This window comes from Polyodon spathula, chromosome 26 (genome assembly GCF_017654505.1).
Source record: "Polyodon spathula isolate WHYD16114869_AA chromosome 26, ASM1765450v1, whole genome shotgun sequence".
NCBI classification, from domain to species: Eukaryota; Metazoa; Chordata; class Actinopteri; order Acipenseriformes; family Polyodontidae; genus Polyodon; species Polyodon spathula.
Genome location: NC_054559.1, coordinates 2,717,505 through 2,736,884, shown reverse-complemented (window position 1 = coordinate 2,736,884; position 19,380 = coordinate 2,717,505). Strand labels below are relative to the sequence as shown.

The 19,380-nt window shown below is 41.8% G+C and overlaps 1 protein-coding gene across 3 annotated transcripts in view; it reads left to right on the top strand.

The window, feature by feature from the left end:
• Window positions 1-11,595, top strand: part of mfsd1l (major facilitator superfamily domain containing 1-like) — a 45,882-nt gene extending 34,287 nt beyond the window's left edge. For 2 of the 3 annotated variants that reach the window (XM_041230165.1, XM_041230166.1), the window contains exons 11-13: window positions 2,290-2,429; window positions 9,621-9,732; window positions 10,835-11,595. In XM_041230165.1, coding sequence (XP_041086099.1) covers window positions 2,290-2,429; window positions 9,621-9,732; window positions 10,835-10,948 — 366 coding nt within the window. In that variant the 3' untranslated portion in view covers window positions 10,949-11,595. The remainder of the gene's footprint in view (window positions 1-2,289; window positions 2,430-9,620; window positions 9,733-10,834) is intronic. The other variant, XM_041230168.1, reaches the window with a different exon arrangement.
• Window positions 11,596-19,380: the final 7,785 nt, after the last annotated feature.

The following is a 19,380-nucleotide window of genomic DNA, read 5'->3' as shown; positions in this document are numbered from 1 at the left end:
GTTTAAGAGTTAATCTTTTGTGCGGGACTTTGTCAAAAGCTTTCTGGAAATCTAAATAAACCATGTCATATGCTTTGCAATTATCCATTATCGATGTTGCATCCTCAAAAAAAATCAAGCAAGTTAGTTAGACATGATCTCCCTTTCCTAAAACCATGTTGACTGTCTCCCAGGACACTGTTACTATATAGGTAATTTTCCATTTTGGATCTTTTTATAGTTTCCATAAGTTTGCATATAATAGAAGTCAGACTTACTGGTCTGTAGTTACCTGGTTCAGTTTTGTTTCCCTTTTTGTGGATCGGTATTACGTTTGCAATTTTCCAGTCTGTCGGTACCACCCCTGTGTCAAGAGACTGCTGCATGATCTTGGTTAGCGGTTTGTAAATAACTTCTTTCATTTCTTTGAGTACTACTGGGAGGATCTCATCCAGCCCAGGGGATTTGTTTATTTTAAGAGCTCCTAGTCCCTTTAACACTTCTGCCTCGGTTATGCTAAAGTTATTTAAAACTGGATAGGAACTGGATGACGTGGGGCATGTTGTCTGTATCCTCCTTTGTAAAAACTTGTGAAAAGTAATCATTTCATATATTTGCTATTTTTTTCTATGATCTATGATTTTGTCATTTGTATCTCTTAGACATTTAACCTCCTCTTTGAATGTTTTCTTGCTGTTGTAATATTGGAAAAAGATTTTGGAATTGGTTTTAGCCCCCTTAGCAATGTTCGTTTCTATTTCTCTCTTGGCCTTTCTAACTTCTTTTTTGACTTGCGTTTGCAGTTCCATGTACTCTTTCTGTGTACTTTCTTTTTGGTCCCTTTTTAATGCTCTGTAAAGTGCCTTTTTTCGCTGAATATTTTTTTAATTGATCTATTAAACCATTTTGGCAATTTAGTTTTACATTTAGATTTGTCTACTTTAGGGATGTAATTGTTTTGCGCCTCTAGTACTACATTTTTGAAGAACAACCATCCTTCTTCTGTGGGTGTTTTCTCTATTTTACTCCAGTCTACTTCTGTTAGTCTCTGTTTCATACCTTCATAGTTTGCTTTTCTAAAATTGTAAACCTTAGCTTTAGTCATTACTTTTGGGGTTTTAAAAAACACTTCAAATGAGACAATGTTGTGATCTGAGTTTGCCAGTGGTTCTCTGACCTCTGTTTTAATTTTTCTATCTTCGTTATTTCGAAAGACTAAATCAAGGCATGCCTCCCCTCTAGTCTGTGCCTTGACAAATTGTGTTAGGAAGCAGTCATTTGTCATTTCCACCATTTCTATTTCATCCTTCATGCTCCCCACCAGGTTTTCCCATTTTATATGGGGGAAGTTGAAATCCCCCATTAGTATGGCTTCTCCTTTGCTACACGCATTTCTGATATCATTGTATAACAGATTATTTTGCTTGGTGTCTGAATCTGGCGGTCTATAGCATGCTCCTATTATTATGCCCTTTGAATTTGTGTCCGTTATTCTGACCCATATTGATTCTTTTTTATTTTCTTTGTCCAGGTTTAACACCTGGGCTTCAAGATTGTTTCTTATGTATAGCGCTACCCCTCCTCCTCTTCTGTCCTGCCTGTCTTTCCTATACAGTATATACCCACAAATATTATATTCATCCCCATCACTCCCAGACAGTTTTGTCCGTTTCCTTCATGTTGACATTTATCCAGTTAGCAAGTCACTACAATGTATTTTTATTTAAGTTATATGTTGAATAGCCTACAGTATCCTGTGGTCCATTCTTTCATTTCTCCATTTAATAGCTTATTTATATATTTATGGGGGTGGGCATGCAACTTTGGGGTGCCAGTGCTACCGATGTGTGTTGAGTTTTAATTCTGCATTCCATGTGCAGGTTACGTTTGAGTGTAGACTTGTCTGAGGAATATTGGTATGTACTGTACACCTGTGATAGCTGCGTAGCTCTTGTGCATTTCTGCTACATTGGTATTGAAAGCGCAGGTGGTTTTTTGAGGCACAAACACATTTGCAAATTGAGCAAAAAACTGGTATTTTCCAACTTCGTGCAACTTTGTTTTGATGTGTTGGAAAATATAATTTTTTGTGCAAAAGCACTAATTTTTTCGAGGGGATTGCGCATCGCTTCGAATATCTAGGCCTATATGTATTTAGCCTAGAATAAAGAATAATTAGCGACTTTGAACCAGACAAGTACTGATGTGCTGAATGACCTGGTCTGGTATGTTAATGTTCGTCTATAATGTACGCTGTGATATTTGCATTGTTGTATGTTGCTTCTTTATCTGTTTTGTATTTTCTTCCAGGCTAGTATGTGGCCCTCTATTCCTCTTGTGGTTCCCCAGGCCACTCTGGGGACAGCGATGGGTCTAGCCACCTCCGTGCAGATGATCGGGATCGGCCTGTGCAACCTCATTGTGGGGCAGATCCTGGGAACAGAGTCCAGGTACCGTCTCCTGGAGAGCGTCACATCCCAATAGTGGATAGTGAAAAATAGCTGGACTAGGCAGAAGTAGCATATACAAAATTTAATAATTGGGTAGTTCCACACAGTTGCTTTTCACATCATCAGTGTGAGACTAAATGTAGAGATTCTCCACCTTACACCTGTGTGAGCTTCCCTGCTGTCAGCTGCATAGTGACGGGCTGGTTGAGTTCATTGTGCTTCCCTGGTGTCAGCTGCATGGTGACGGGCTGGTTAAGTTCATTGTGCTTCCCTGCTGTCAGCTGCATTGTGACAGACTAGTTTTTTTATTGCAGGGAAACTCACACAGTTGTTGACTGTGAGATTAATAATGAAATTAGACTAATTTTCTTACTTATCAATTGTAATGTAACAATCCTGGTCTATACTGTTCCATACAGGCTGTTGATGTGTGTCGTGCCCATCATCACGCTGGTAGCTCGGAGTTGCAGTTCACAGCCGTGGCAGGGGTGGATGTTACTGACAGGCTCCTTCAGATTTGCTACTTACCTTTTAAAATAGTCATGACTGGGATTCTTAACCCTTTGCAGTCCATTTATTCAGTGCTTGTCAGGTCCAGTTTATTTTTACATGCGCTGTTTATTTTGCATGCATTGTTTAATTTTTTTTTTTTTCAGAGTAAAACAAGTTTAAAAGGCTTTGAATTGCAAAAATACACTCGGTACTGTATCTCCAGCCAAGCCTCATCCCTTGTTCGCTGTATTTTTCACATACCTCTTTATAGACTGTGTGGCAGAGCAAAGCTCTGCCCTTTAAATTGGCAGGGATGGGGTTAACTTCCCCTACCTGCCTGGGTTTATTATGTTCAGGTGGCTGGGGTTGATTAGTTGATTAGGTTGATTAACGATCAATCATAAGAACATAAGAACATAAGAAAGTTTACAAACGAGAGGAGGCCATTCGGCCCATCTTGCTCGTTTGGTTGTTAGTAGCTTATTGATCCCAAAATCTCATCAAGCAGCTTCTTGAAGGATCCCAGGGTGGCAGCTTCAACAACATTACTGGGGAGTTGATTCCAGACCCTCACAATTCTCTGTGTAAAAAAGTGTCTCCTATTTTCTGTTCTGAATGCCCCTTTTTCTAAACTCCATTTGTGACCCCTGGTCCTTGTTTCTTTTTTCAGGCTGAAAAAGTCCCTTGGGTCGACACTGTCAATACCTTTTAGAATTTTGAATGCTTGAATTAGGTCGCCACGTAGTCTTCTTTGTTCAAGACTGAACAGATTCAATTCTTTTAGCCTGTCTGCATATGACATGCCTTTTAAGCCCGGAATAATTCTGGTCGCTCTTCTTTGCACTCTTTCTAGAGCAGCAATATCTTTTTTATAGCGAGGTGACCAGAACTGCACACAATATTCAAGATGAGGTCTTACAAGTGCATTGTACAGTTTTAACATTACTTCTCTTGATTTAAATTCAACACTTTTCACAATGTATCCGAGTATCTTGTTAGCCTTTTTTATAGCTTCCCCACATTGCCTAGATGAAGACATTTCTGAGTCAACAAAAACTCCTAGGTCTTTTTCATAGATTCCTTCTCCAATTTCAATATCTCCCATATGATATTTATAATGTACATTTTTATTTCCTGCGTGCAGTACCTTACACTTTTCTCTATTAAATGTCATTTGCCATGTGTCTGCCCAGTTCTGAATCTTGTCTAGATCATTTTGAATGACCTTTGCTGCTGCAACAGTGTTTGCCACTCCTCCTACTTTTGTGTCGTCTGCAAATTTAACAAGTTTGCTTACTATACCAGAATCTAAATCATTAATGTAGATTAGGAATAGCAGAGGACCTAATACTGATCCCTGTGGTACACCGCTGGTTACCACACTCCATTCTGAGGTTTTTCCTCTAATCAGTACTTTCTGTTTTCTACATGTTAACCACTCCCTAATCCATGTACATGTGTTTCCTTGAATCCCAACTGCGTTCAGTTTGAGAATTAATCTTTTGTGCGGGACTTTGTCAAAAGCTTTCTGGAAATCTAAATAAACCATGTCATATGCTTTGCAATTATCCATTATCGATGTTGCATCCTCAAAAAAATCAAGCAAGTTAGTTAGGCACGATCTCCCTTTCCTAAAACCATGTTGACTGTCTCCCAGTACCCTGTTACCATATAGGTAATTTTCCATTTTGGATCTTATTATAGTTTCCATAAGTTTGCATATAATAGAAGTCAGGCTTACTGGTCTGTAGTTACCTGGTTCAGTTTTGTTTCCCTTTTTGTGGATCGGTATTACGTTTGCAATTTTCCAGTCTGTCGGTACCACCCCTGTGTCAAGAGACTGCTGCATGATCTTGGTTAGCGGTTTGTAAATTACTTCTTTCATTTCTTTGAGTACTACTGGGAGGATCTCATCCGGCCCAGGGGATTTGTTTATTTTAAGAGCTCCTAGTCCCTTTAACACTTCTGCCTCAGTTATGCTAAAGTTATTTAAAACTGGATAGGAACTGGATGACATGTGGGGCATGTTGTCAGTATCTTCCTTTGTAAAAACTTGTGAAAAGTAATCATTTAACATATTTGCTATTTTTTTTTCTTCCTCTACGATTTTGCCATTTGTATCTCTTAAACATTTAATCTCCTCTTTGAATGTTCTCTTGCTGTTGTAATATTGGAAAAACATTTTGGAATTGGTTTTAGCTCCCTTAGCAATGTTCATTTCTATTTCTCTCTTGGCCTTTCTAACTTCCTTTTTGACTTGCATTTGCAGTTCTGTGTACTCTTTCTGTGTACTTTCTTTTTGGTCCTTTTTTAATGCTCTGTAAAGTGCCTTTTTTCGCTGAATATTTTTTTTAATTGATCTATTAAACCATTTTGGCAATTTAGTTTTACATTTAGATTTGTCTACTTTAGGGATATAATTGTTTTGCGCCTCTAGTACTACGTTTTTGAAGAACAACCATCCTTCTTCTGTGGGTGTTTTCTCTATTTTACTCCAATCTACTTCTGTTAGTCTCTGTTTCATGCCTTCATAGTTTGCTTTTCTAAAATTGTAAACCTTAGCTTTAGTCTTTACTTTTGGGGATTTAAAAAACACTTCAAATGAGACCATGTTGTGGTCTGAGTTTGCCAGTGGTTCTCTGACCTCTGTTTTAGTTATTCTATCTTCGTTATTTGAAAAGACTAAATCAAGGCATGCCTCCCCTCTAGTGGGTGCCTTCACAAATTGTGTTAGGAAGCAGTCATTTGTCATTTCCACCATTTCTATTTCATCCTTCGCGCTACCCACCGGGTTTTCCCATTTTATTTGGGGGAAGTTGAAATCCCCCATTAGTATGGCTTCTCCTTTGCTACACACATTTCTAATGTCATTGTATAACAGATTATTGTGCTCACCGTCTGAATCTGGCGGTCTATAGCATGCTCCTATTATTATGCCTTTTGAATTTTTGTCTGTTATTCTGACCCATATTGATTCGGTTTTATTTTCTTTGTCCAGGTTTAACACCTGGGCTTCAAGACTGTTTCTTATGTATAGCGCTACCCCTCCTCCTCTTCTGTCCTGCCTGTCTTTCCTATACAGTGTATACCCACAAATATTATATTCGTCCCCATCACTCTCAGATAACCACGTTTCTGTAACACCTATCACATCATAGTTACCTGTTAGTGCAGTAGCTTCAAGTTCTAGAATTTTGTTTCTGATACTTCTAGCATTTAGATAAATACATTTAATGGTTGTCTTACCTGAGTTGTTGTTCTTGTTTTGATGCGGTCTCCCTTCTGTTTTTTTTGTTGATTTCTCCCCCCTTCCTTTCTAGTTTAAATGCTTCTGAACCTGCTCGAGGATCTTTTCTCCAAGTAGACTAGTTCCCTTGTTATTTAAATGCAGTCCATCCCGTCTATACAGATAGTCCTCGTTGTAGAAAGTGGTCCAATGATCAAGATAGGTGAAGCCTTCCCGTGTGCACCACGTCTTCAACCATTCGTTTTGATTAATTATTTCCAGCTGTCCATATGGTCCTTTGCAAGGTGCGGGTAGTATACCAGAAAATACCACAGTTTTGGTTTTCTCTTTTAATTTCCTTCCTAGCTCTCTGAATTTGTTTTGCAGGGATTTTGGTCTGTCTCTTCCAATGTTGTTTGTACCGATGTGGACGACTACTACCGGGTCGTCTCCTGTTCGTTCTAGGAGCCTGTCCACGTTTTCAGTGATGTGCTTGACCGAGGCTCCCGGAAGGCAGCACACTGTTGTAGTAAGGGGGTCCAAACTGCGAACTGAACTTGCTGTGTTTCTCAATATGGAGTCCCCAACAATCATGACCTCCCTTCTTTTTACTGTCTATATCAGCGCCCAGCCACCTGATATAAAAGGAGGCCTCTGCTTCTCATTTGGGGAGAGGGAGCTGAGGAAGCAGGTTGGTTTTTTTTTTGGTTGTTTAGAAAGTTTGAATCCAGTGAAGGCATTGCCCAGCCTGGAAACTGTTATTTTTGTAAGTTTTGCTTTTTATCTTTTTTGTGTTTAAATTGCTTTGTTTTGGCCCTTGTGCCCTTTCATTTTGTGTTTATTTATAATAAAATAGTTATTTTTTTGAACTGCAGTTTGTCTCTGGGCCTCTATCCACTCGCCAGCCTGCCACATTTGGTGTCAAAGTGGGATAGCGCCACCTAGAGGCTCAGAGCAGTATTTTTGTTTTGTTTTGTGGAATTTTTGGGATATTTTTTTAATTTTTTTTTAAAAAAAAAAAAAAAAAAATGGGAAAGAAGAGCAGACAGCGACAAAGGCAGGAAAAGCAGCAGCAGCTGAAGAAATGTAAGCTGCTGCAGCCACCGCTGGAGGACCCGGCCAGCCTCTTCCCCTGGTGTTCCTGGTGTGGGAAGGAGGACCATCGTTGGCGGTCCTGCCCAGACGTGCCACCGGCAAACTGGTGTGGCCGGTGTGAGGAGGACGGCCACAACTGGGCAGGATGCCCCTACAACCAGGCCCAGGAAGAGGTGCCGTGTTCACCCCGGGCATCAGGGGCCACCCCACTACCTCCAGCACCACCACCTTCACCACCATCCCAGGAGATCTGGGACTGGTTGATGCACCCTGAGGCAGACCTCGTCCACGATCTCCCCATAGTTATCAACACGCCTGTGGCGTCGAGATGGGGAGAGGTGCCGCCTTCCCAGAGGGAGGAACAACACCACCCGGCGTCCTTCCCAGAGGTTGCCCTCATGGTGGTTAATTACCTGGCGGTAGACATGGGAGAGCCGGTCACTCCAATAAAGAGAGGTGCTGCCGCCTTACCCAGAGCCAGAGAGGGGTGAGCCGCCTTCCCCAGAGCCAGAGAGGGGTGAGCCGCCGTCGCTCCCAGAGCCAGAGAGGGGTGAGGAGCTGCCGTCGTCCCCAGAGCCAGAGAGGGGGAGGAGCTGCCGTCGTCCCCAGAGCCAGAGAGGGGTGAGGAGCCGCCGTCGCTCCCAGAGCCAGAGAGGGGTGAGGAGCTGCCGTCGCTCCCAGAGCCAGAGAGGGAGGAGGAGCTGAGCCGTCGCTCCCAGAGCCAGAGAGGGAGGAGGAGCTGCCGTCGCTCCCCAGAGCCAGAGAGGGAGGAGGAGCCGCCGCCTCCGCCACCAGAGAGGGAGCCGGGCCGCCGTCCTCCCAGAGCCAGAGAGGGAGAGGAGCCGCCGTCGCCTCCTCAGAGCCAGAGAGGGAGGAGGGCCGCCGTCGCTCCCAGAGCCAGAGAGGGGTGAGGAGCCGCCGTCGCTCCCCGAGCCAGAGAGGGAGGGACCGCCGCCGCCGCCCTCAGAGCCCGAGAGGGAGGGGCCGCCTCCGCCACCAGAGGGAGCCGGATCCGCAGTCGCCGCCTCCGCCACCAGAGGGAGCCGGGCCGCCGCCTCCACCACCAGAGGGAGCAGGGCTGCGCCTCCGCCTCCGCCACCAGAGGGAGCCGGGCCGCCGCCTCCGCCACCAGAGGGAGCCGGGCCGCCGCCTCCGCCACCAGAGGGAGCCGGGCCGCAGCCGCCGCCTCCGCCACCAGAGGGAGCCGGGGCCGTCGCCGCCTCCGCCACCAGAGGGAGCCGGGCCGCCGCCGCCGCCTCCGCCACCAGAGGGAGCCGGGCCGCCGCCGCCGCCTCCGCCACCAGAGGAGAGCCGGGCCGCCGCCGCCGCCGCCGCCATCGCCGCCTCCGCCACCAGAGGGAGCCGGGGGCCGCCGTCGCCGCCTCCGCCACCAGAGGGAGCCGGGCCGCCGTCGCCGCCTCCGCCACCAGAGGGAGCCGGGCCGCCGTCGCCGTGCTACCTTGGAGATTCGGGGCCCCCTCAACCAAAGAAGGCTTGGGGGCTCCGACATCAACCCCGCCCACCACCACCCACCATAACAGCCCACCCAAGGGACATAATTGGACTCTTGGGGGGAGGAGGGTGGGGGGAAGGGGGGAGTTGGCCGATTGCGGCCGGTGTACGTTGTACATGGGGGGAGGTGTGTGGCAGAGCAAAGCTCTGCCCTTTAAATTGGCAGGGATGGGGTTAACTTCCCCTACCTGCCTGGGTTTATTATGTTCAGGTGGCTGGGGTTGATTAGTTGATTAGGTTGATTAACTATCAATCAGCGCCCAGCTACCTGATATAAAAGGAGGCCTCTGCTTCTCATTTGGGGAGAGGGAGCTGAGGAAGCAGGTTGTTTTTTTTTTTGGTTGTTTAGAAAGTTTGAATCCAGTGAAGGCATTGCCCAGCCCAGTTTTGCTTTTTATCTTTTTTGTGTTTAAATTGCTTTGTTTTGGCCCTTGTGCCCTTTCATTTTGTGTTTATTTATAATAAAATATAGTTATTTTTTTGAACTGCAGTCTGTCTCTGGGCCTCTATCCACTCGCCAGCCTGCCACACATGCATACTGGTAAATCCTCTCGTGATCTCACGTCTTTTTGATGAAGTTGGACATGGTCCGACATCGGACTGGAAAGGGAAAATTGTAATGTCGGACCTGGTCCGACATAGGACCGCAGGGGGTTAATTACCATTGACTGGGATTCTTAATTATCATGGCTAGAAACTGGTAATTCTAATAAGGATGTTTTAAGATACAGACTTGGTATTTTCAGTGTTCTAGAACCTCTGGGTAAAATGAAACTACTCTTCAGTTTCAAATCCTCAATCTAAGTATATGAAGAGTAAAGTCTGAGAGGAGAGGCTTGTGAATTGTGATGTGCCCTTTCTCGCAGTGCTGTGAAGATCCCTCTGGAGCGATGGCAGCAGGTGATGCTCTTCATGCTGGCCAACACTATCGGCTGCATCGTCTGCTCACTCATTCTCAACTTTGAAGACAAGCGACAGGTAAGGAAAGCATGTCCCTGAGTCACTCCTGCATTTACACAACTGCGTTTGCATTCAGATGTGAGCAAACTTCTCTTAGCAGTAGCATTGGTTATTGAGAATATGAGAATGTGGGGCTATATTGAGGCAGCAGGACTAACACAATGTAATTAATCTAACCTGTGTACAATCCTATTAACTACACTACTAGATGTGCTAGTGGGGACAGTGTGGAATTTCAGCTGGCTACAATCACTTTAATCGTTGACATTTCTAGTCTGTTTGAACTCTATCATTTCAACACAGTTGATTGTGAAGCTGATGTGATTGTTATAACGCAATACTGCAATACTTCTACACTGCAATACTTCTACACTGCAATACTTCTACACTGCAATACTTCTACACCGCAATACTGCTACACCGCAATACTGCATCACCGCAATACTGCAACACCACAATATTGCTACACTGCAATACTGCTTCACCACAATACTGCAACACCGCAGTACTGCTACACTGCAGTACTGCGATACTGCAACACCTGAATACTGCAATATTGCTACAGTACAATATGCAGTGCTGCAACACTGCTATGTTGTTATGCTGTGTCTATGACATTACAGGAGCATTACATTTAAAACAGCAACACCTTCAGTTTGAATGTACTGCACTGGAATGTAATGGGCTTGTTGCAGAACACATGTATCTTTGACTACATGATTGTGATGCCTACCAGTAATATTACATCACTAACAAGTACTACATTGGACATGTGGTATTATTACTAGAGGGGAACAGGTTCACGTTACACTCTGGTGTACCAGATGCACAGAGTGGGGAGGGCATGGATTGGGTTACTGAGGCATGCGGTTGATGATGCTCAATCACTGGGATATTTTAAGACCAGACTTGACAAAGTGTTGGGTTTATGTTTTTTGAACCACAGAGGCACTTTAACTTCTGATTTTTAAACAGCCACCAGGATGTGATGAGTGAAATGCAAAACAGTATGAAGTAAAGAATACCTGGTACTTCATACCATATAACAAGTTCTCAAAATTCATGGCAGTGGTAGAGTTCAATCTGTTGTCTATGTCTAAAGATTCCCATTCTTTTCCAGGGTGGGACCCTCAATAATACCACAAAGCGCTCCCAGGAGACCCAGGAGGAACCCAACGAGCCTCCAGAGACATCCCCGTTGCTGGGGGAGAATGACCATCGTGCCATTAATTAGCAAGCCTCAAAGTTGTTCTCTGTAGCAAGTTCACGGTTTTGGTTCATATATCTACCAACAAATTTGTGCAATAAACTGCCAACTTTACTCTATTGCACACGGTAGACAGATGAACCAAACAATGAACTTGCTAGCCACTGCCTGAGTGAACGAACTTAGCAGAGAAACAGTGTTCCACAAAGGACGGATTTCAATAAAGGGGTGCCCTGTATACACCCATCCACTAGTAAAGTAAGAGAACTGAGCTGATTCTTGTCCAAGAAGCAACATACCATCAGGAACAGTAAGGCTACTTAACATGAATTAAGACTGTCCAATTGGTTGGAAAGACGGTGCCTGTGCTTCAATTCTGAACTCCCCTGTCACTATTAATGCAGGATATTCCACTGTATACTTCAATTCTGTACTCCCCTATCTGTTAATGCAGGATATTCCACTGTGTGCTTCAATTCTGTACTCTCCTGTCTATTAAAGTTTTTTACAATTACTTTGACACATTTTTTGAAAAAGTTTCAAAGTGAAAAACTCTTAACTCAAAACTCCAAACTACTCACTCCAGTATCAAAGTCCCGTAAACAGTGCAAAATTAAAGCCTTCGAGTAAAATGTGATTAATACATAATGCAAAAGCAATTCATAGCACCAAATCATCAAATAGTTCAAAATTTTAAAATCATTTGAGCATAATAACATTATGATTTATGATTAAAATAATGCTCAACAAATAATATTATTGAACACAAAATAATACCAATATAAACAGACATAAAACATGCATCTTTTTGTTTAAATCGAATAAAAAGGTGATCTAAATCACAGTGAACAAAATGATATCTTGCAGTATTGTAAATATACAAAATAAAGACACAATATGCATTTGGTATTGTAGTGACTTTGGTATACAATTTATTTATATATAAATTAGTCTCTAGGTGCACTGTTTAAGAATGGCCAAATGTCAATAATTGAGACATATCATAAGAGTTCTGTGATATCATGTAGAACTCTGATTCCCTTGACAACAATTGACATCCACACAACGTGTCAGAAATATAAAACAATCATTTATTTAAGGGAAAAAGGGGTGCACAACTAATCTAATATTACAGAAAGGAAAGTGTATTGGTTAGAGATATGCGTGAATAGTAATATGCAGTTCATTGATTCCATAGTCAAACGATTACAACGACCATAACATCATTAACATATGTGGTTAATATACTAATACTGAATATGTCTTATCACACAAAGTGTCTACTTTGCATTAGTATTTTCAATACCCGTTTCTCGTTGTAATCGATCATGTAAATATGCACAAGAATTAATTCAACTTCCCATTCAGAACGGAATGCAACATTCCAGTACCTAATTTAGCAAATTAGTTTTACCATGTTAATTTAGTTTAGACGTGATGTATCAAACTAATAATATGTTATCAACCTCAGTTGATTATATATTCAAATTAACTCAAATGGGGCAATGATGAAATTCTCTGCATTTACGAGGCAACTTGTTTTGAGTTGCACATTTCAAACAAACAATACATTTCTTACACACTCTAAAACCGGAAGTTATATTTTATTCCTAGAACAGTTTCCACTTAACTTGATAGCATTTGCTTCAGTTACTTTCTCGAGTCATAAAGTATTTAATATTAGACATGTTGAATACTTATCGATTTCCATATACAGACGTCAATATGTGTTGATGAATACTGCAGCTCTCCAGATCTGCAGTTCCAATGTAGACAGTACTCTACACATTGTATTGCGTAGGCTCGCAATAACCAACAGTTCCCTTTTCAAATGAAGATCAGCTTGTTGTTCTCCAAGGCTTGCAACATTATCTTTGTTGTTGGCAGTTTTCCCAATGGGAATAGTTCCATTGATCAGACGTAACTCAGTTCAGCTAATGCGTTGCAATTGAAACGTTATATAGTTTGTAAGTGTGTTCTTGTGGCAATTCTTCTGTACTGCTTTGCTTCAGTTCGTTTCATGCAGATATGTGGAAACAAAGACCCGCTTTCCGATTAATGCAGTATCACCATGGATAAGATCTCTTGGAGTGCTTTATCCACCCCTGGCTGTGTGATGGCACCACACGACTCCTCTGTGACCTGGACAAGGGTGGCTTGCTCATAAAGGTGGCGGTCATACACCTTCCACCTTCAGGCTGAAACAAATTCCTCTATAGGGTTGAGAAATGGGGAATATGGTGGCAGGAACATCATGCTGAAGTCTGAATGCGCTGCAAACCACGCTTGTACTACCAATGCATGATGGAAATTGACATTGTACCAGACTACGACAAATGTAACTCCAGCATTTGGATGTACGAGGCGATTATGCAGAACATCCAAAAAATTCAGCTGAATTGTATGGCCTAGCACATGATTTTGTGCCACAACTCCCATTTTGTGATATGGCTGCACACATTGTTATATTCCTGCACAGGCACATCCACTGTGGCATGCTGGTCAATAACATTCCCACCATGGCGCCAACGTTTGGCCAGATTGAAGCCCACTTCATCAACATAGAGGAACTCATGGTGGTTGACTCCCGCATCCAACTCCCATCCTTCTCTGAAAAACAAGATTAATTCATGTGGTTTACTGTCATTTCACAATTCAATGCTGACTGCCCTCTTTACTGCAGAACACAGGCCACCTATCAAAAGAATATACACAAATACACAGTTCTCAGCCACAAAGCATTTCATTGTTCATATTGTCACTGTAGTACTAGCAAAATTACTGTACACTTACCTGAACGTATTTATGTTGCAATGCTTTCACTCCTCATTTCTTTGAAAAGGCACCAAATAAATCTATTTCAGTATGCATCCAATAGTGGTTGTACTTATGCCATCAACCCCTTGAAACATTTCTACATCTGCAATGATGTTTTGCTGGATGTCCTTTATGTGAATGTCATTTTTTGCAGCACCATGTCCACTATGGCCATCTCCTGCTCTGCAGTAAGAATATAGCGACGTCCGCCACTGGCATCTTTCCTTTCAGTTCTGAAATGAAGAAATTTCAGTCCAACACTGCAGTAATATAAACATTGTTTCTGTAATACTGTACATACAATTTCAGTAGTGTACACATACCGATTCTCAGTCCAAAATGTTCTGATAATTAAACCGATAGTAGACCTCTTCAAATTTGGTTGGACAACATGACCAGCTTGTTGTCAAGCCTCTGTTTATGACATGCTCAATCACTGTTGCTCTAATTTCATTTGAGACTGTCACACATTGTTGTTAACCACGTCTAGCAACTTTATCCAATTGCTCCATTTTGTCACAAACTGCTGCTGTTTCCTGAAGAGTTTTCATGTAGTGCTGTATGATTATCAATTAACCTTCCTTCCTTTCTCACATGGATGAGGTCATTTGCAACAATGAGCACTAATTTTTGCCAGTTGCTCAAATAATTAAGTATTTTGCCAGATTAGCATTTGAAATAGGTTGTTAGGAAAGACAACAGTACTTAAAGACCTTGAGCAGGTGATAAAGAGTTTTGCATTTTGTATGTAAACATGATAAAATGTGTCTTAAGGTCAGAATTTTACAACTCTGTTTGGCTTTTTGTGTTAGGGGTTTTGCACTTTGGAACGGTTTCAAAAAATGTGTCAAAGCAATTGTAAAAAACTGTAATGCAGGATATTCCACTAAGTGCTTCAGTTCTGTACTTCCCTGTCTCTATAAGCCAGGATATCAGTGATGTCTTTGTAAGGATTCCTGAAGCGCACAGATGAAGTAGTCTGCACCTGGTAGGCGTCAGGATCTATTAACACCACCTGGCTGTAGCAGCTTTTGGGGGAGCCTGCCGAGTGTTGTGGGCTGCTATCTTAAAATATGCAGGGCAATTCATAATTCACATATTGTCAAAGCACCAGGAGGATGATATACAACACTGGGTGAGACATGCTGTGGAGAATGATATTCAACACTGTGTGACACTCTGGAGGATGATATACAACACTGGGTGAGACACGCTGTGGAGGATGATATACCACACTGAGACACGCTGTGGAGAATGATATACAACACCGAGACACGCTGTGGAGAATGATATACCACACTGAGACACGCTGTGGAGAATGATATACAACACCGAGACACGCTGTGGAGGATGATATACAACACTGACACACGCTGTGGAGGATGATATACAACACTGACACGCTGTGGAGGATGATATACAACACTGAGACACGCTGTGGAGGATGATATACAACACTGAGACACGCTGTGGAGGATGATATACAACACTGAGACACGCTGTGGAGGATGATATACAACACTGAGACACGCTGTGGAGGATGATATACAACACTGACACGCTGTGGAGGATGATATACAACACTGAGACACGCTGTGGAGGATGATATACAACACTGAGACATGCTGTGGAGGATGATATACAACACTGACACGCTGTGGAGGATGATATACAACACTGAGACACGCTGTGGAGGATGATATACAACACTGAGACACGCTGTGGAGGATGATATACAACACTGAGACACGCTGTGGAGGATGATATACAACACTGAGACACGCTGTGGAGGATGATATACAACACTGAGACACGCTGTGGAGGATGATATACAACACTGAGACACGCTGTGGAGGATGATATACAACACTGACACGCTGTGGAGGATGATATACCACACTGAGACACGCTGTGAAGAATGATATACAACACTGAGACACGCTGTGGAGGATGATATACAACACTGACACACGCTGTGGAGGATGATATACAACACTGACACGCTGTGGAGGATGATATACCACACTGAGACACGCTGTGAAGAATGATATACAACACTGAGACACGCTGTGGAGGATGATATTCCACGCTGTGATGCACTGCTTGAACCCTGAAAGGTTATTCAGTGACATCCGCATTTAAGTAGAATTAAAAAATACAAAACAGCAATGTTGCACAAATTATGAACCCTCTGTATATACAAATAAGCTGTTTCTGCATGAGGCAGTTGCCATAATAACTAAGTGTTCAATACATGTAGTGCAATACGAGACAGTAGAAATGAGTGTTGAGGCCAAAACCATATTCTCAGTATGGAAAGTGCATTTTGAAAGTCAAGCCTCCCCTTTTACAATGTGAAGGATGGTTTTGGGAGGGACAGAGAGGTTAGTGCTGACTGATGGTGATGTTAGTTTAGAACCTCAATTGTACATAGAGGAGGCTTTAAAAAGTAGACTCACTACAGAAGTGGAGTATCAAACAGTGATCTGTCATGACACTAATTACCATTTCACTGATCACTTTTCATTATTTAGCTTGTTCAAGAATCATAGATTTGTACCTTCTGTAGTGTTTATGAATAAAATTGTTTTTATGCATGTTGTTTTATTCATTTTACCTGGTTTTTAAAATGTATCATCATGGTTATGTGTGCATTGTCTGAAACCCCAACCCTTCCTGGTATAGAATGCATCACATGAAGCACAGCTGCAGTCCCTGAGATTGAGTAAATCTACTCACTTTTACCATTTTAAAATATAAATCTGCTTTGCATTTTCATTTGAGAAACCTAATGCACAGTTGTACAGTTAAAGTGAGTGTAGCTAACAAAATAATTCCATGAATCCATCCTGTGCTGACAAAGAAAATAAAGCCGAATCAATATGGGTCAGAATAACGGACAAAAATTCAAAGGGCATAATAATAGGAGCATGCTATAGACCGCCAGATTCAGACGGTGAGCAAAATAATCTGTTATACAATGACATTAGAAATGCATGTAGCAAAGGACAAGCCATACTAATGGGGGATTTCAACTTCCCCCATATAAAATGGGAAAACCCGGTGGGTAGCGCGAAGGATGAAATTGAAATGGTGAAATCTAAATGTAAAACTAAATTGCCAAAATGGTTTAATGGATCAATTAAAAAAAATATTCAGCGAAAAAAGGCACTTTACAAAGCGTTTAAAAGGGACCAAAAATAAAGTACACAGAAAGAGTACACAGAACTGCAAACGCAAGTCAAAAAGGAAGTTAGAAAGGCCAAGAGAGAAATAGAAATGAACATTGCTAAGGAGGCTAAAACCAATTCCGAAATGTTTTTCCAATATTACAACAGCAAGAAAATATTCAAAGAGGAGGTTAAATGTCTAAGAGATACAAATGGCAAAATCATAGAGGAAGAAAAAAAAATAGCACATATATTAAATCATTACTTTTCACAAGTTTTTACAAAGGAAGATACTGACAACATGCCCCACATGTCATCCAGTTCCTATCCAGTTTTAAATAACTTTAGCATAACTGAGGCAGAAGTGTTAAAGGGACTAGGAGCTCTTAAAATAATCCCCTGGGCCGGATGAGATCCTCCCAGTAGCACTCAAAGAAATGAAAGAAGTAATTTACAAACCGCTAACCAAGATCATGCAGCAGTCTCTTGACACGGGTGGTACCGACAGACTGGAAAATTGCAAACGTAATACCGATCCACAAAAAGGGAAACAAAACTGAACCAGGTAACTACAGACCAGTAAGCCTGACTTTTATTACATGCAAACTTATGGAAACTATAAAAAGATCCAAAATGGAAAATTACCTATATGGTAGCAGTGTCCTGGGAGACAGTCAACATGGTTTTAGGAAAGGGAGATCGTGTATAACTAACCTGCTTGATTTTTTTGAGGATGCAACATCGATAATGGATAATTGCAAAGCATATGACATGGTTTATTTAGATTTTCAGAAAGCTTTTGACAAAGTCCCGCATAAAAGATTAATTCTCAACCTGAAGGCAGTAGGGATTCAAGGAAACACATGTACATGGATTAGGGAGTAGTTAACATGTAGAAAACAGAAAGTACTGACTAGAGGAGAAACCTCAGAATGGAGTGTGGTAACCAGTGGAGTACCACAGGGATCAGTATTAGGTCCTCTGCTCAGAAATGTCTTCATCTAGACAATGTGGGGAAGCTATAATAAAGGCCAACAAGATGCTTGGATACATTGTGAAAAGTGCTGAATTTAAATCAAGGGAAGTTATGTTAAAACTGTACAATGCATTAGTAAGACCTCATCTTGAATATTGTGTTCAGTTCTGGTCACCTCACTATAAAAAAGATATTGCTGCTCTAGAAAGAATGCAAAGAAGAGCGACCAGAATTATTCCGGGCCTAAAAGGCAGACAGGCTAAAATAATTGAATCTGTTCAGTCTTGAACAAAAAAGACTATGTGGTGACCTAATTCAAGCATTCAAAATTCTAAAAGGTATTGACAATGTCAACCCAAGGGACTTTTTCGACCTGAAAAAAGAAACAAGGACCAGGGGTCACAAATGGAGATTAGACAAAGGAGCATTCAGAACAGAAAATAGGAGGAACTTTTTTACACAGAGAATCGTGAGGGTCTAGAATCAACTCCCCAGTAATGTTGTTGAAGCCGACACCCTGGGATCCTTCAAGAAGTTGCTTGATGAGATTCTGGGATCAATAAGCTACTAACAACCAAACGAGCAAGATGGGCCGAATGGCCTCCTCTCATTTGTAAACTTTGCTATGTTTTTAAGTTATTGGTTAGTTGTATTTATTTAATAAATGTGACGGCGTAGCCGTTTTGTTTTTGTATGGTGTTGCTGCCTGGATGGGAAGCCCCATCCACATTAAAAAACCTTGTGCAGAAGATGGCCATCTCCCTATTTATTAATTGTTTAACTTATTGCCAATTGGTAGATGGTCACCTGCATAAAAGCCTGCAAAAATGGCAAGAGAGAAAAAATGTTTAAAAGAAACTGCTAAAATATAGGAACTGTGAAGGCGATTGCTCAGTCTGACCAATATGCTTGTGTGTGAGATTTGTTTTTGTTGAAACCTTTATTTTGCTTCCCATCCACGTTGCAACACCATACAAAAACAATGTTATCTTTGTAGTGTCCTCTAAAAATGTTATTCAGGAAAAGTTCCTAAATGAACAAACATCGCCACCATGAACCAATCAATATGGGTGACATGCCAGTTTTGCCCATTTTTCACCCTGAAATGACACATTCCCACCACTGGGGCAGCTGTTACCCTGGAAAACAGGAGAGTCTGGGAAAAAAAAAATTCTTGAAGCAGCCATTTTTCGCTGGCGTCTAGTAAAAATAGTTTCACTAAGTCATGTAACTTCAAACACAGTAATTACAGTGGAAAAGCTGATATTATTTTACACATACACACAGTACAGTATACAACGACACATACTGTAAACTAAGAAAACATTTTTTAAAGCCCTGTCGCAGCTGTACAGCATCCATACGAAGAAAAAAAAAACTGCACCATGCTTTTTAAACCAGAAGCCAATCGAAACAATAAAATGTACAATACTTCGGCTTTACAAGTCACACGAGTACAGTTTGTTTAAAAGTCGGAATTCAGTTATGTCTACGAC